The 15,504-nt window shown below is 45.7% G+C and overlaps 1 protein-coding gene across 1 annotated transcript in view; it reads right to left on the bottom strand.

Annotated features, from left to right (window-relative positions):
• The window catches only part of LOC122553279 (uncharacterized), a 173,449-nt gene extending 161,632 nt beyond the window's left edge, over positions 1-11,817 (bottom strand). Inside the window, exon 1 of the mRNA XM_087991758.1 lies at positions 11,151-11,817. Coding sequence (XP_087847884.1) covers positions 11,151-11,817 — 667 coding nt within the window. The remainder of the gene's footprint in view (positions 1-11,150) is intronic.
• Between the last annotated feature and the right edge of the window lie 3,687 nt (positions 11,818-15,504).

The following is a 15,504-nucleotide window of genomic DNA, read 5'->3' as shown; positions in this document are numbered from 1 at the left end:
CAATTAAACCTGTTGGACTATAACCTGGTGTTGTGTGATTTTTAACTTTGTACGCCCCAGTCCAACACCGGCATCTCCAAATGTATGAGAGAGCGTCTGCATGAGTGCGTGAGTATGTAAGAGTGTGTGTGTGTGAGAGAGAGTGCATAGTGCAGTGGGGTCACCTGTAGTGTGACATGAACCCCAGGTCCCCGTTGCGGCTATCCCCATGGGTTCTGAATTTGGCTCTCAGCCTCTGCTGATAAACTGATAATCTGCTCTTTGATGAGGGATAAATATTGGCCAGGAGACAGAGAAAAGCTCTTTCTCAGAACGGAGATAAGGAGAAACATCTTCAGCCAGGGAGTGGAGAATCTATGGTATTCACTGCCACAGAAGACTGTGGAGGCCGGGTCATTAAGTACATTTGAGACAGAGATAGATAGATTCTTGATTGCCAAGAGAATCAAAGGTTACGGGGAGAAAGCAGGAAAATGGGGTTGAAAAACCTATCAGCCATGATCGAATGGTGGAGCAGACCAAATGGCCTAATTTCTGCTCCTGTGGTGTAATGGAAGCTATATAAGCCAGATCCTGAAGCAGTCCATGCCTCAGAGCAATGCCTTGAATGCGCACACTGAGGTACTTATCACTAAGCGTCCTGACTGACTTTTTTTTGCCCCCTCATTTAAAGAAGAGATGATTAGGCCATTGCCGTGATGCTATTTGTGGGATCTTGTTGTGCCCAAGCCAGCAGCCGTGTAGCAGCATTGACCGAGCTTCCAAAGCGCGCGACCGGCCGCACAGCACCTTCCAAGGCGTCACATAGATGCAGGCTACTGATAGCCTTCTGATTTGGCAACCAGATGAAAAAGGGGAAACGGTCTCACAAAGAGAGAGAGAGAGAACTGAAGGTGACGGGTTTGTAGGAGAGAGAGTGGGAAAGAGTGAGAAAGAGAGAGAGACAGAATGTCACTTTTAAGACAAATAAACAGGTTACAGAGTGGATGTCATCCACAGGGTTGGGAATGGCCTTGCTGCTGGTTAAACATCAAAGGGAAGCCTCATATCAAATTAGCGATGTGCGTATTTTCTCACTAAGGATGAAATCCTAGCTGAGATGGTTATCTGCCCTGAAATCAAGCCTTTGAACCAGCGATGAATGGCTGAGGTCTCGTTCTGTTTAGTGCGTAAATTTGACTCTTTAGAATGGAGATGTATTTGCTCTCAGTGAGAGGACAACACAAAGGCCTGGGAAGGAGGAGCTGTGAATAATACAGAACAAGCTGACAGCTCTGGGGAGGACAAATTATTAGGTACCCTGCCCAGATTGCAGGAGGGGGGTTTTGAAAGAGCTACATTCTCTCCCTTGACTCCCCCTTGAAAGAAACAGCAACTTGGTCCACTTCTTTCAAATAAAATACTCTCATTTTGCTTCCAAAACGGAAGACTTTTTGTTTGTCTTTGTGCATGGGAAAAATGCAAGGGAGGAGGGTTTTATTTTATATATATATGTATATTTAAAAAGGACTGCTCTCTTAGGGACTGGCCAGCTGCCTTATAGCCTGCAGTGCTGGTACCTGATATCACAATCCAGCCTCTGAGTCCTCTGGCCTGTCCCTGAGAACAGCAGCTAATCTATTCAGCCGCCAAACAAAGGGAAATGTCAGGACAGAGGAGAGCTCAGACTAAAAGAGAGCTGATTGACAGCTAGCTGAGATCAAAGTGGGATATTTACCAGGTATTTGTCAGTAAGAATGTGAATGCAGTCAATAAAGCAATGTGGAAGGGAGAGAAACACACACAAAACAATATACACACAGACACACATGCATACACACACACACATGCATGTACACAGACAGAGACATATACATACAAGCACCCACAGGCACACAGACACACATGCATACACACGCACACGTACATGCATGCACACAGACAGAAACATGTTCACACAGACACAGACACACACACACAGACAGAGGCATATACACACAGACACACACACAGACACACACACACAGACACAGACACACAGACGCACACACACACAAACATATACATACACAGGTACATACAGACACAGACACACATGCATACACACAGACAGGGACATATACACACAGACATGCATACACACAGAGGCATATACACACAGACACACACACACACAGGCAGAGACATATACACACAGACACACACACAGACGCACACCACAGAGACATATTCATACACACAGCCACATGCATACACACACATGCACATGCATACACACAGACAGAGACATATACACACAGACACACACACACACAGATACAGACACACAGACACATATACACATAGAGTTGAGAGTGTGGTGCTGGAAAAGCACAGCAGGTCAGGCAGCATCCGAGGAGCAGGAAAATCAAAAAGCCCTTCATCAGGAAGCCTGATGAAGAGCTTATGCCCGAAACGTCGATTCTCCTGCTCCTCGGATGCTGCCTGACCTGCTGTGCTTTTCCAGCACCACATTCTCGAATCTGATCTCCAGCATCTGCAGTCCTCACTTTCTCCTATACACACACATAGACACAGACATATATATACAGACCACACAGATTCACACACACTCTGCCATGCTAATTTTCTCACATTGATTTCAATTTCTCTTTAATGTGCACTGTCTATCCTGTGAACATACTGACATCTGATAGCAGAAGCTACACTCTGTACTGTTGGCTTTTGTTCATGTGAAAGAGGCTTCCTTTATATTTTTATTGGTGTGCTGTCAACTGTTGTAACATAGCAGCTAATTTGTGCACAGCAAGCTCCCACAGGTAGCAATGCAATTATCTCCATAAAATATTTGTCAGTTGTCAATGTTGTAGAAGCTCGAGGTTCTGAAAGGTTTAATGCTACATTCTGTATTAAACTTCAGCCAATCTTTCATGTGACATGGTCTTGAGGGGATGTAGGGAAAGAGAATTAGAATTAGGTTTATTGCCACGTGTACGTTACAAAAGAACAGGAGTACAGAGAAAAGTGTACAATGTCACCAACTCACAGCACCATCTTAGATACAAAGTACCAATGTACAAACCTTAGGTATAAAAAATAGAGAAAACGAAGAAAATATGTTGCACAGCATTTCAGAAATATGTAGAAAAAGTGTATGTTATGAAAATAAGAAATGAAACTAAAAAGACAGACATTACAATCTTTCCGTAAGGCATGTAGCTTAAGATCCTGATGGATTAGACAGGCAGGAGGCTAGGGAAACACAGCAAGGCAGGCAGTATCAGGAGGCTGCGGGAACACAGCAAGGCAGGCAGCATCAGGAGGCTGGGGGAACACAGCAAGGCAGGCAGCATCAGGAGGCTGGAAGAACACAGCAAGGCAGGCAGCATCAGGAGGCTGGGGGAACACAGCAAGGCAGGCAGCATCAGGAGGCTGGGGGAAGACAGCAAGGCAGGCAGCATCAGGAGGCTGGGGGAACACAGCAAGGCAGGCAGCATCAGGAGGCTGGGGGGAACACAGCAAGGCAGGCAGCATCAGGAGGCTGGGGGAACACAGCAAGGCAGGCAGCATCAGGAGGCTGGAAGAACACAGCAAGGCAGGCAGCATCAGGAGGCTGGGGGAACACAGCAAGGCAGGCAGCATCAGGAGGCTGGGGGAACACAGCAAGGCAGGCAGCATCAGGAGGCTGGGGGAACACAGCAAGGCAGGCAGCATCAGGAGGCTGGGGGGAACACAGCAAGGCAGGCAGCATCAGGAGGCTGGGGGAACACAGCAAGGCAGGCAGTATCAGGAGGCTGGGGGAACACAGCAAGGCAGGCAGCATCAGGAGGCTGGGGGGAACACAGCAAGCCAGGCAGCATTAGGGGGTAGAGAAGCCAACGTTTCGGGTGTAACCCTTCCTCAGGACTGGGGGTGGGTTAATATCCGAAATGTTGAGTACTCCACCTCCTGATGCTGCCTGTGGTCTCCCAGCTTCCTGTTTTGCCTACTTTGGGTTCCAGCATCTGCAGTTTCTTTTGTCTCTAACTAATATCCTGATGAAGACTGATATGTTTAGTGGTTATGTCTAACTAGCTGATATCACCTGTACCTTTGCTGTCATTACAAGAAACCATATTTAGTTGTGAAGGTAAGTCCTCTTCTTGCTATGACTGAAGAGAGGTTCATTCTCTATCACTGTTGACAAGACTGGCCTCCAGACCCAGTATTGAAAGGAGAACAGACCAACCCTTTGGTGCAGTTACATCCATGTTCGGGTGTGAGAGAGAATGCAATGTGTGCTGGCTGGTGGGAACTGCAGGGGCTGGGTTTGCATTAATGATATTTTGATTAGATTTTGATAATTTTCCGATCTAACATTAACCACTGAGTCCCACCAGGAGCTGCATACCCTGTTAAAGGTCATGTTCATTTAAAAGAGTAGAAAGGTGGATTGTCCGGATTCAAGTCCTACCTGATCTACACTCAGTGATTTACATCACTGAACAGGCCAATTCTAAACTACGTGTGAAGTAACTGTTGAGACTCTTGTGATGTAGTGGGTACTGTCCCTCCCTCTAAGTCAGGAGGCAGGGGTTCAAATTCCATCTGCACTAGAGAGGTGTAATATCATCTCCTAACAAGTTGGTTAGAAGATATTGTTATGAAATTGAAGGCGTGTACTGTACCTTTAAGAGAGAGTGATAGCTGGTAAGCCCCTGTCATGTGACTGACTGGTAGGCACAGAGTGTGTTGGACAATCGAAAGGTGTAACATTTGGCTGTAACCTAGATACCTCAGTTGCTTTCACAGCAGTTCGAATTTAATCAATCAGCTTAAATTATGCCCCAAGATACTAAAATCCAATCGAATTTGAATTTTACTGTTTTGACAATGAGATGATCTGATATTTGGGGTATAAAAAAAAACAGACCTTTTGGACAGTTGGCCAGAGAGGGCACCAATTGAAAGCTTGTTATTCACCACACTCTCTGTCAAATGTATCTTTTCCATATGAAACATCTTTGCAGCAGAAGACTGGAGATGCCCAGGGAGATCTACAAACAGGAAGATCAACACCGAAAATGACAGGCTGCTGTCTGGGTTTGAAAGCATTAAGTGGCTGTAAATTTAATCGGGGCTTTTATCGGATCAGTACATTTTTATAGAGTGGGAGGTAGATAACAAATCTTTAAGAGAAAGAAGCATTAGAGTTGTAAATAGTTGTTGTTTAATCTTCACTTTTAGTGTTAAAGAATAAAATTGATTTTTTTGTTAAATAGTGAAATTCAGGTCATTTTCTGTCACTCATACTTTAATAGATTACCATGGGAGGTGATCTTTTCGGGGGGTTTGGTTTAATTAACAGATTCACCGTTGTGTGTTATAACATTATGTAAACTGCAGAACAGGGGCTCTTACGGTTGGGTGGTAGTGTCCTTACCTCTGAGACAGGAGGCATGGGTTGAGGTCCAACCTGTTCCAGAGAGGTGCAATAACATATCTGACCAGATTTATTAGGAAAGGAAAAGAAGCTGAGGGCTCCTCAATAGGGAGAGGGTCTGGAAAGAAAATGTGGAAACTGACTCTTGTGCTAAACTATGGAGTTACAATAAGACTGCTGTAAGTCTCCAAAGCTCTGTTGCCACTCATTCAATTGGTCTGTTAGCCTGATGTTACTTCATTTGTGCCTTTTCGACAGTGACCTCACTTTTGTAAATGTTACAATGCCTGTAAAGTGCTTTGGGGCATCCCAGAGGCTCCACAGTGTGCTATATAAATGCAAGTCTTGAACTTTGTGAAGGAGCTTGAAGCATTGCCCCATGAGTTTTCGATAGCCGTCCAAAGTGACAAATTGCTCCAGCGTGCCACGACTGGAATTGGCTGTTTTTTTCGATTTGCAAACCAATTATTGGTTGCCAAATGGCCTGTGCAGAATGCTCGAGCTCTGCCTTATCATAGCGCAATCACCTCTTTCTCTGAAGGCAAATTGACTGACTATCACTCGTCCATTACATGTGGGGTGCTGTCCCTGTGCAATACATTAATATTGCAAATCTTTTGCTGCTGTTCTACCTGGTGCACATTAGGATTGCAACAAGCGTTAACTAATAGGCCTCATGTATGGCACACCTAATGTAACCCTTCGAGCACGGAGACAATGCCAGGAGTATTCTATTCACATTTCCTTAAATGGCAGTCATTGAGTCATACAGTACGGAAACAAACCCTTCGGTCTAACCAGTCCATGCCAAGCATATTCCCAAACTAAACTAGTCCCACCTGACTGCTCCTGGCTCATATCCCTCCAAACCTTTCCTATTCATGTCCTTATCCAAATGTCTTTTAAACGTTTTAACTCTACTCGCATCCACCACTTCCTCTGGAAGTTCATTCCACACACGAGCTACTCTCTGAGTAAACAGGTTGCTCCTCATGTTTAAATCCTTCTGCTCTCACCTTAAAAATGTGATCCCTAGTTTTGATCTCCCCCACCCTAGGGAGAACACCCTTGCCATTCACCTTATCTACGCCCCTCGTGATTTTATAAAGCTCAATAAGGTCATCCCTCAATCACCTTTACACCAGCCACCCTCTGCGAAAAAAAAATTGTCCCAATGTCTTTTTAAAATCTCTCTCCACTCACCTTAAAAATGTACCCCCTTGCCTTGAAATCCCCCACCCCTCGGGAAAATACAACTACCATTAACCTTATCTGTATCCCTCATTATTTTATAAACTTCTATAAGGTCACCTCTCAACCTGTTATGCTCCAGTGAAAAACGTCCTAGCTTATCTGGCCTTTCTTTATAGCTCAAACCCTCCATACCCGGCAACATCCTGGTAAATCTCTTCTGAGCCCTCTCCAGCTTAATAATATCCTTTCTATAACTGGGCAACCAGAACTGGACGCAGTGTTCCAGAAGAGGTGTAGTGGACAGCGAAGAGGGTTACCTCAGATTACAACAGGATCTGGACTAGATGGGCCAATGGGCTGAGAAGTGGCAGATGGAGTTTAATTCAGATAAATGTGAGGTGCTGCATTTTGGGAAAGCAAATCTAAGCAGGACTTATACACTTAATGGTAAGGTCCTAGGGAGTGTTACTGAACAAAGAGACCTTGGAGTGCAGGTACATAGCTCCTTGAAAGTGGAGTCACAGGTAGATAGGATAGTGAAGAAGGTGTTTGGTATGCTTTCCTTTATTGGTCAGAGCATTGAGTACAGAAGTTGTGAGGTCATGTTGCGGCTGTACAGGACATTGGTTAGGCCACTGTTGGAATATTGCGTGCAATTCTGGTCTCCTTCCTATCGGAAAGATGTTGTGAAACTTGAAAGGGTTCAGAAAAGATTTACAAGGATGTTGCCAGGGTTTGGAGGATCTGAGCTACAGGGAGAGGCTGAACAGGCTGGGCTGTTTTTCCTGGAGCGTCGAAGACTGAGGGGTGACCTTATAGAGGTTTACAAAATTATGAGGGGCATGGATAGGATAAATAGACAAAGTCTTTTCCCTGGGGTCGGGGAGTCCAGAACTAGAGGGCATAGATTTAGGGTGAGAGGGGAAAGATATAAAAGAGACCTACGGGGCAACTTTTTCACGCAGAGGGTGGTACGTGTATGGAATGAGCTGCCAGAGGATGTGGTGGAGGCTGGTACAATTGCAACATTTAAGAGGCATTTGGATGGGTATATGAATAGGAAGGGTTTGGAGGGATATGGGCCGGGTGCTGGCAGGTGGGACTAGATTGGGTTGGGATATCTTGTCGGCGTGGACGGATTGGACCGAAGGGTCTGTTTCCATGCTGTACATCTCCATGACTCTATGACTCTAAGAGACCTCACCAATGTCCTGTACAACCTCGACATAGCTCTCAACTCCTGTACTCAAATGGTCTGAGCAATGAAGCCCAGCTTGCTAAATGCCTTTCTAACCACCCTGTCTATATGTAACGCAAACTTCAAAGCATTATGTACGGCACCCCTTGGTCCCTCTGTTCTACAACACTACCCAAGCCTGACCATTAATTGTATAAGCCCTACCCTTGCTTGCTGTACCAAGATGTATTACCTCACATTTATCCAGATTGAACGCCACCTGCCATTTTCCAGTCCATTGACCCATTTGATTGAGCAACAGATTTATTTTAATAGCCCCCAAAACAATACCAGGGGAATCCATAGATTTAAAGTCCATGGCAAATTATCTAAGGGGGAGATGAAGGAGAAATGTTTTCACTCAGAGAGTTGTTAAATTGATGGGATGTTGGCAGCTCACTGCAATAGCTAGAGGTGGCTCAGTAGTTAGCACTGCTGCCTCACAGCGCCAGGGACCCAGGTTCGATTCCCCCCTTGGGTGACTGTCTGTGTGGTGTTTACACGTTGCCTGCGTGGGTTCCCTCTGGATGTTCCGGTTTCATTCCACAGACGGAAGGTGGAGTAGCAGTGAGAAACCGCTCCATAGTGGCTTGGGGAAATACAGGGTGGCAGGGATTGGATGAGATGCTCTTTGGAGGATCAGTGTAGGCTGAATGGCCTTCTTCCACACAGTAGGGAAAAAAGATGATAATTTTAAAAGGGATTTGGGCAGTGATTCGATGTGAGTGAGGTGGCGAACAAAAGGTGGGGACATGAGCAAACCAATCCTACAAAGAGCTAGCACAGGTTTGATAGGCCGACTGGCCTCCCTGCACGCTTCTATGATTCTGTGAACAAATCGCAGAGAAATGTCAGGACTTTGGAGCAAGTAGCCACGAACATTGGGCTCCTAAGACATTACATCAAGGTCTGGAATGAAAATTCCGATCGGAAAGATTCACGTCAATTTAGTTCAGTTTGTTTGCCCAGGTTTCTTTCAGCGGACTGAAGCAAACTGATGACTAAGCTGACATTCGCTGCAAAAGGGAGTTAGTTACGAGTGTGAATTATTTCTTTCTAATTAAAATAGCCATTCAGTTGAAGAAATTACCTGTGCGTCTAGCAGAATTGATTTAAAAGCCTGAGGTTTAATTGTCACAGATTTGTATGACTGACCCCAGGCATGCTCCCACAGCATTGTATTGCTCACGGTGGGCTGCGCAGGGAAGGTACAAGGTAAAGCTTAAATCTACTGTATGAGTAATTTCAATGGACAAGGTAGACCAGTCTGAGAACAGCAGGCACGAAACAGGAAGAACGCCGTTGAACGGCTTGATTATTTAATCAAAACTGAAAGAACTGCAGATGCTGTAAATCAGAGGCAAAAGCAGAAATTACTTGAAAAAACTCAGCAAGTCTGGCGGCATCTGGAGAGAGAAATCAGAGTTAATGGTCGGGTCTGTTGACCTGAATGTTCTGAGGAAGGGTCACTCGATCTGAAATGTTAACTCTGATTTCTCTCCACAGATGCTACCAGACCTGCTGACCTTTTCCAGCAATTTCTGTTTTTGCCTTTGATAATGTAATCAATGGGATTACCCAGAAGTGCTCGGGAAAGGGGCACTGTCTAAGGCCTTTCAGTCATTGTATGCTTGAGGGGATGGATACTTTTGGACAAAGGAGCAGACATAGATTATTCACCCCATCAAGTCTGCTCAACAATTCAATGGGAGTGTAGCTGATCGAAAAGGAGCATACTCCCTATCAACCCTGTGAAGGGGAGGATACCACAGACATGGAAGACTAGCAGCTGCTTATCTATTAGAGAGAGAGAGTTGTCAGTTTAACCTGAGGGTTACCATGTCTCAGGTGAGGGGGGAGGTGGAGAAGAGGAACTGTCATGGTATCCTCAGCCAGAGTTAGCAATTGCACCCTCTCCATTGGCGTTGCTCAAATCTCAGCTGTCCAGCCAACTGAGCTACCTGGTTCTCAAAGGGCACTGAGGGCTATACCCACTCCACTCGAACTTAGCTTGCTTCACCGTCACATTCTTAAGGTCAGTTAGGGGTGGGCAGCAGATGCTGGTCTCGTCAGTTGGAGGCCAGATCCTGTGAAGGTTGGGCTAACAAACTGGATTGGTAAGGGGGCCAAGGGTTATAGGGAGAATGGGGTTGAGAAACGAATCAGCCATGATGGAGTAGCAGAGCAGTCTCAATGGGCCAAATGGCCTAATTTGCTCCTATATCTAATGGCCTTATGAAGCAGACCCTGGGTGGGCTCCCCAGGCTCTTCCAGATCCAGATGGGTTCCACCTGCCAATTGCCAAGCTCCCAGGTGTGGAGGGGTGAACTGGTTCCCCTTCTATGTTCAGCCTCCCTCTTGAATGGTCATGCCCTCCCAAGTTTATTTGCAAACAATCCCTTCCATGGCACAAACCAAATAAACTAATGTTTTAAAAGGAGCTAATTTAACCAGGGTTTCCTGAGGTAACAGAAGAGTAAGTTTCTAAAACAAAGAGCTGTGGACGCTGGAGACCTAGAATCATAGAGTCAATCAGCATGGAAACAGACCCTTCAGTCCAACCAGTCCATGCTGACCATAATCCCAAACTAAACTAGTCCCACCTGCCTCCACCTGGCCCATATCCCGCCAAACCTTTCTTATTCATGCCCTCATCCAAATAGCTTTTAGACGTTGTAATCATACTCACATTCACCACTTCTTCTGGCAGTTCATTCACACATGAACCACTCTCTGTGTAAAAGCGTCACTCCTCCTTTTTAAATCTTTCGTCTCTCACCTTGAAAATGTGATCCCTAGTTTTGAACTCCCCCAACTTAGGGAAAAGACCCATGTCATTCATCTTATCTATGCCCCTCATGATTTTATAAACCTCATCCCTCAAACACCTACACTCCAATGGAAAACGCCCCAGTCTATCCAGGCTATTTTTATATCTCAAACCCTCCATTCCTGGCAATATCCTGGTAAATCTTTTCTGAACCCTCTCCATTTAATAACGTCCTTCCTACAGCAGGGAGACCAGAACTGGACACAGTGTTCCAGAAGAGGCCTCACCAATGTCCTGTACAAACTCAACATGATGTCCCAGCTCCTATACTCCAAGCTCTGATCCACTCCCATCCTGTGGCCGGTATGGTTAACGTATGACTCCAGACCCACAGTAATATGCTGACTTTTAACTACTCCCTGAACTGGTCAAGTCAGCCATTTCAGTTCAGGGGGTAATATGGAGGAAGAGTGAACAAATGGCAGCAATACCCACATCCCATGGAAGAACATTCAACAAAACAAAACAAACTGAGATTCAATACCTACTCTGTTTGGGATCCTTTGGAAGTAGAATCTCTTCACAGTTTTTTAACAGATCGGTCTGGCTCGAGGTGACCTCTAGATCCATCCTTTCCTCCCTTGTCCAATCGGACCTCAGCTCTCGCTGGAGGAGAGTATTTTCAGAATGTAGATGGGAAAGATCGTCAAGCAGGTCAGTATCTGATTTCACGCCAGGTCCAAAAGCTGATGGTACATCTGTCTCATTATCTCCCTCAGCACCGCCCCCCGCCACTCCTCTCCCGCTATCAGCTCCACAGCCCCCAGAGTCTCTGGCCTTCGGACCCTCTGAGCTGCCTGCCTTTTTGTTGCCCGCCTCTGAGTCGATCTCAAAAAAACGGTCATCGTCGATCAGATTGGATGGAGTCGGCGGGATCAAGTTGATCACAGGAGGCGTGAGCTGGTCTCCTGGGCCAAGACCCACACCCTGTTCCAGACCTCTCTTCCCATTACCGGAGCTCCTCTCCACGATTTTCTTGGAGGATAAAGAAGGCAGGGGGGTCAGCTTCCTCTTCGTCTTCAGCCCCCCAGCCACGGACCCCGAGCTGGATGGCCTTCGATCGGATGCTCCCCCTCTCAACGCCCGACCTCCAGGACAGGAGTGTGCCTGCCCCTCCTGCTCTACCACCTCTGCCCTCGGGTGCAGGGAGACCATGTCGCCATGTGCCAACGTTCCCGCCTCATCCTGGGATCCTCCCGCCAGGCACCTGAGGACTTGCCCGATGCCAACCCTGAGAGATGCCAGCCTCCTTCTCCAAAATCCCCGACAACAGAAGGTGCCCCGTGTCATGCGTCGATTGCCTGGCATTTGGTTGGCGGGGAGAGGGGGAGGGCGGTGTGGGTACAGCTGCAGAATTTCGGAGAATTTAACAGACGTCCCCGACGACCATTGCTACCATCTTCCCCGAGCAGTTGGGAGGAGTTTGTGTCCCAATATCACGTGACCTGTGAGGTGGAACACAAACAAATATTAATCATTGCCTGGATGTGAGGAAAAAAGACGTTTATGAGTACCCCCGCTTTCGTTAATAATCTGGTTGGACCGAATGAGACAAACCCTTTTCAACCGAGAGAAAGGAAAACTTGGACGGCTCAAAATAAAAGCAATCTTCACCATAATTCGAAGGATAAGAGTTGATTATTTGCTGTTCAGGTAGGTTTCAGCTCAGGAGAGATTGGCTTCATCCGCTCAAAATGTCACGAGTGCCCCTGTATCTTCAAAAGGCCAGTCAGAGCGCATTGTAAAAATGAGAAGCACTTCAAATCAGGGACATTTAAAACAAAACAAAATCAAATTTGCATTCGCTTTTCATATGCAAAAACAGTTGTTTTTCAGACTGATCGCTAATAAAGCAGAGGCTGGTTCGTGAGTGGGTGGAATCCCACAATCCCTCAGCGAGAGACACATTTGCAAAGATCCCAGGATTACTCTAGCACACAAGGAGACCATTCAGCTTGCCGTGACCTCACCAGTTCTATCCCCCAGTGCAAATCTCCTGCCTTCCCCCCGGTGTCCCTGCATGCTATCTCTCTCCAAATAATCTGGAAGGCTGGACCTGTCTCCACCACATTTCCAGAGAAACCCTGCAGATGCTGGAATCCAGGGTAGACATCAGGAGGCTGGAAGAACACAGCAAGCCAGGCAGCGTCAGGAGGTGGAGAAGTCAACATTTCGGGTGTAACCCTTCCTCAGGACCCCAGGCAGTGGCCTAACGAATTGCTGGTGAAAAGGTTTTTTTTCCCCTATGCCAACCTCGCTTTGTTTGCAAATCTCTTGAAAGGGATAAAGATTAGTGAACCGAGAAGATGTACACACAGCCACCATTTTACAATGAAATGGTTTAGTAATTACAGTCACTGAGCTAACAAAGAAGTGATGACCATCTGGTTTGATTTGGCGGTATTCAGCCTAGCACCATAGAGTGATTCAGCACAGGAGGAGGACATTTGGCCCATTATGCTTGTGCTGACATTATGAAGGTGTTAACCTATTGGACCCACACCTCTTGCGTTTGCTTTTTCAGTTATGTCCAAAGAACAGGGTCACTATGCACTGGGCTATCACAGTGGGAGTGAAAACAATGTGCATCCTGCAAATGTTATACCATCGGACGGAAATACACAATGTGGCACACACTTGCAAATGTTTCTTCAAGAGATCTCAGGGAGACAGTCATGCACTTAAACCAGCATCAGTGCCAAAAAGTTTAATTAAGCCAACAACGATATTTACTGAGAGGAGAGAAGGAGAAAGGAGAAGAAAGTTGCCAAAACTTTTTATAAATTTTACATTCATCAGGACCAGTGCAAGAGTGCCAAATTTCGAATGATCACAAACTTGGTGCGGTCATGTCAGCTGGCAACGTGTATCTCTTTTTAGCAATGCACACACGCAAGTCTCCTGTTTGTAAATCGTTCGCTCCACAATTGTGGAACAGACACAAATAGAAACTTTGTTCTATTAATTTACAATGCTGCATACAATTGGGTGAATTGTATGCAACATTCCTTTATCTGTTATGTCAGTGAAGTAATGAAACTGTTAATTTTAAATGACTGCATCTTAACTCACAGACGGAGGAGAGTCTGAAAATGCTTGCAAGCTGACATAGGCATTATAATGTCAAGCCTTATTCCCAAGTCTTGCTTCTCCCAGATAACATAGGAACTGGAGTAGGCCATTCAGCCCCTTGCTCCTGTTCTGCCATTGAGTGAGATTATGAGCACTTTGTGAACTAAGTCCATGTGCCTACCTTTGGCCCATATCCCTAAACACCTTTACTTAACAAAGCATTATTGGTCTCAGATTTAAAACTAACAACTGATCCACAGTCCACTGCCATTTGAGGAAGAGAGGTTCAAACCTTGCCTACCCTTTGTGTGGAGAAACACTTCCTAACATCTCTCCTAAACAACCTGGCCCTAATTCGCAGACCATACCTCCTGGCTTTGGATTCTCCAATCAGTGGAAATAATTTATTGACCCTGTCCTTGCCTGTTAATATAAGACCATTAGACCATAAGACAGAGGAGCAGTAATTAGGCTATTCAGCCCAAAAAGTCTGCTCCACCATTTGATCATGGCTGAAGTGTTCCTCAACCCCATTCTCCCGCTTTCTCCCTGTAACCCTTGATCCCCTTGACAATCAAGAATCTATCTATCTCAGTCTTAAGTATGCTCAATGACCCGGCGTCCACAGCCTTCTGTGGCAGTGAATTCCATAGATTCTGGCTGAAGAGATTTCTCCTTATCTCCATTCTAAAGGGTATTCCCTTTACTGTAAGGGTCCTAGTCTTTCCTACCAATGGAAACATCTTCCCAACATCTACTTTGTCCAGGCCATTCAATATTCTGTAAATTTCAATTATTTCACCATTCTAAACTCAATCGAGTATAAACCCAGAATCCTCAAACCTTCCTCATATGTTCCAGGGACCATTCTCATGAACCTCCTCTGAACATGATCCTGGGATCTTTCCTGGGATATGGGCCCCAAAACTGTGCACAATACTCCAAATGTGGTCTGACTAGAGCTTTGTAGAGCCTCAGAAGTTCATCTCTGCTTCTATGTTCAAGTCCTCTCAGAATAAATGCCATCATTGCATTTGCCTTCCTAACTACTGACTCAACCTGCAAGTTTACCTTGAGAGAATCCTGGACTACATTTCCCAAATCTCTTTGCAATTCAGACTTCTGAATTTTCTCCCCATGAAAATAGTCCATGCCTCTATTGATTAGATTCCCTACAGTGTGGAAACAGGCCCTTCGGCCCAACAAGTCCACACTGACCCTCTGAAGAGCAACTCACCCAGACCCATTCCCCTACATTTACCCCTGCACCTAACACTACGGACAATTTAGCATGGCCAATTCACCTAACCTGCACGTCTTTGGATTCTTCCAACCAAAGTGCATGACCTCACATTTCCCCACATTGTACTCTATCTGCCACTTCTTTGCCCACTTCCTAACCTGTCTAAACCTTGCTGCAGCCTCCCCACTTCCTCAATGCTACCTACCCCACTATCTATCTTTGGATTATCTGCAAACTTAGTCAGAATGCCCTCAGTTCCTTCATTTTGATCGTTAATGTATAAAGTGAAAAGTTGTGGTTTCAACACTGAGCCTTGTGGAACACACTTGTCACCGGCTGCCATCCTGAGAAAGACCCTTTTATCCCCACTCTCTGCTTTCTGCCTGACAGCCAAGCTTCTAGTCTTCTTGAATACTTCAATCAGATCACCTCTTTGATTTGATTTGATTTATTACTGTCACATGTACCGAGATACAGTGAAAAGTATTGTTCAGCGTGCTGTCCAGACCAATCATACCTTACATGAG

This window comes from Chiloscyllium plagiosum, unplaced genomic scaffold, assembly GCF_037043375.1.
Source record: "Chiloscyllium plagiosum isolate Xiang-an unplaced genomic scaffold, Cpla_swu_hap1 HiC_scaffold_10, whole genome shotgun sequence".
Lineage (NCBI taxonomy): Eukaryota > Metazoa > Chordata > Chondrichthyes > Orectolobiformes > Hemiscylliidae > Chiloscyllium > Chiloscyllium plagiosum.
This window is presented reverse-complemented; position numbering and strand designations above follow the sequence as displayed.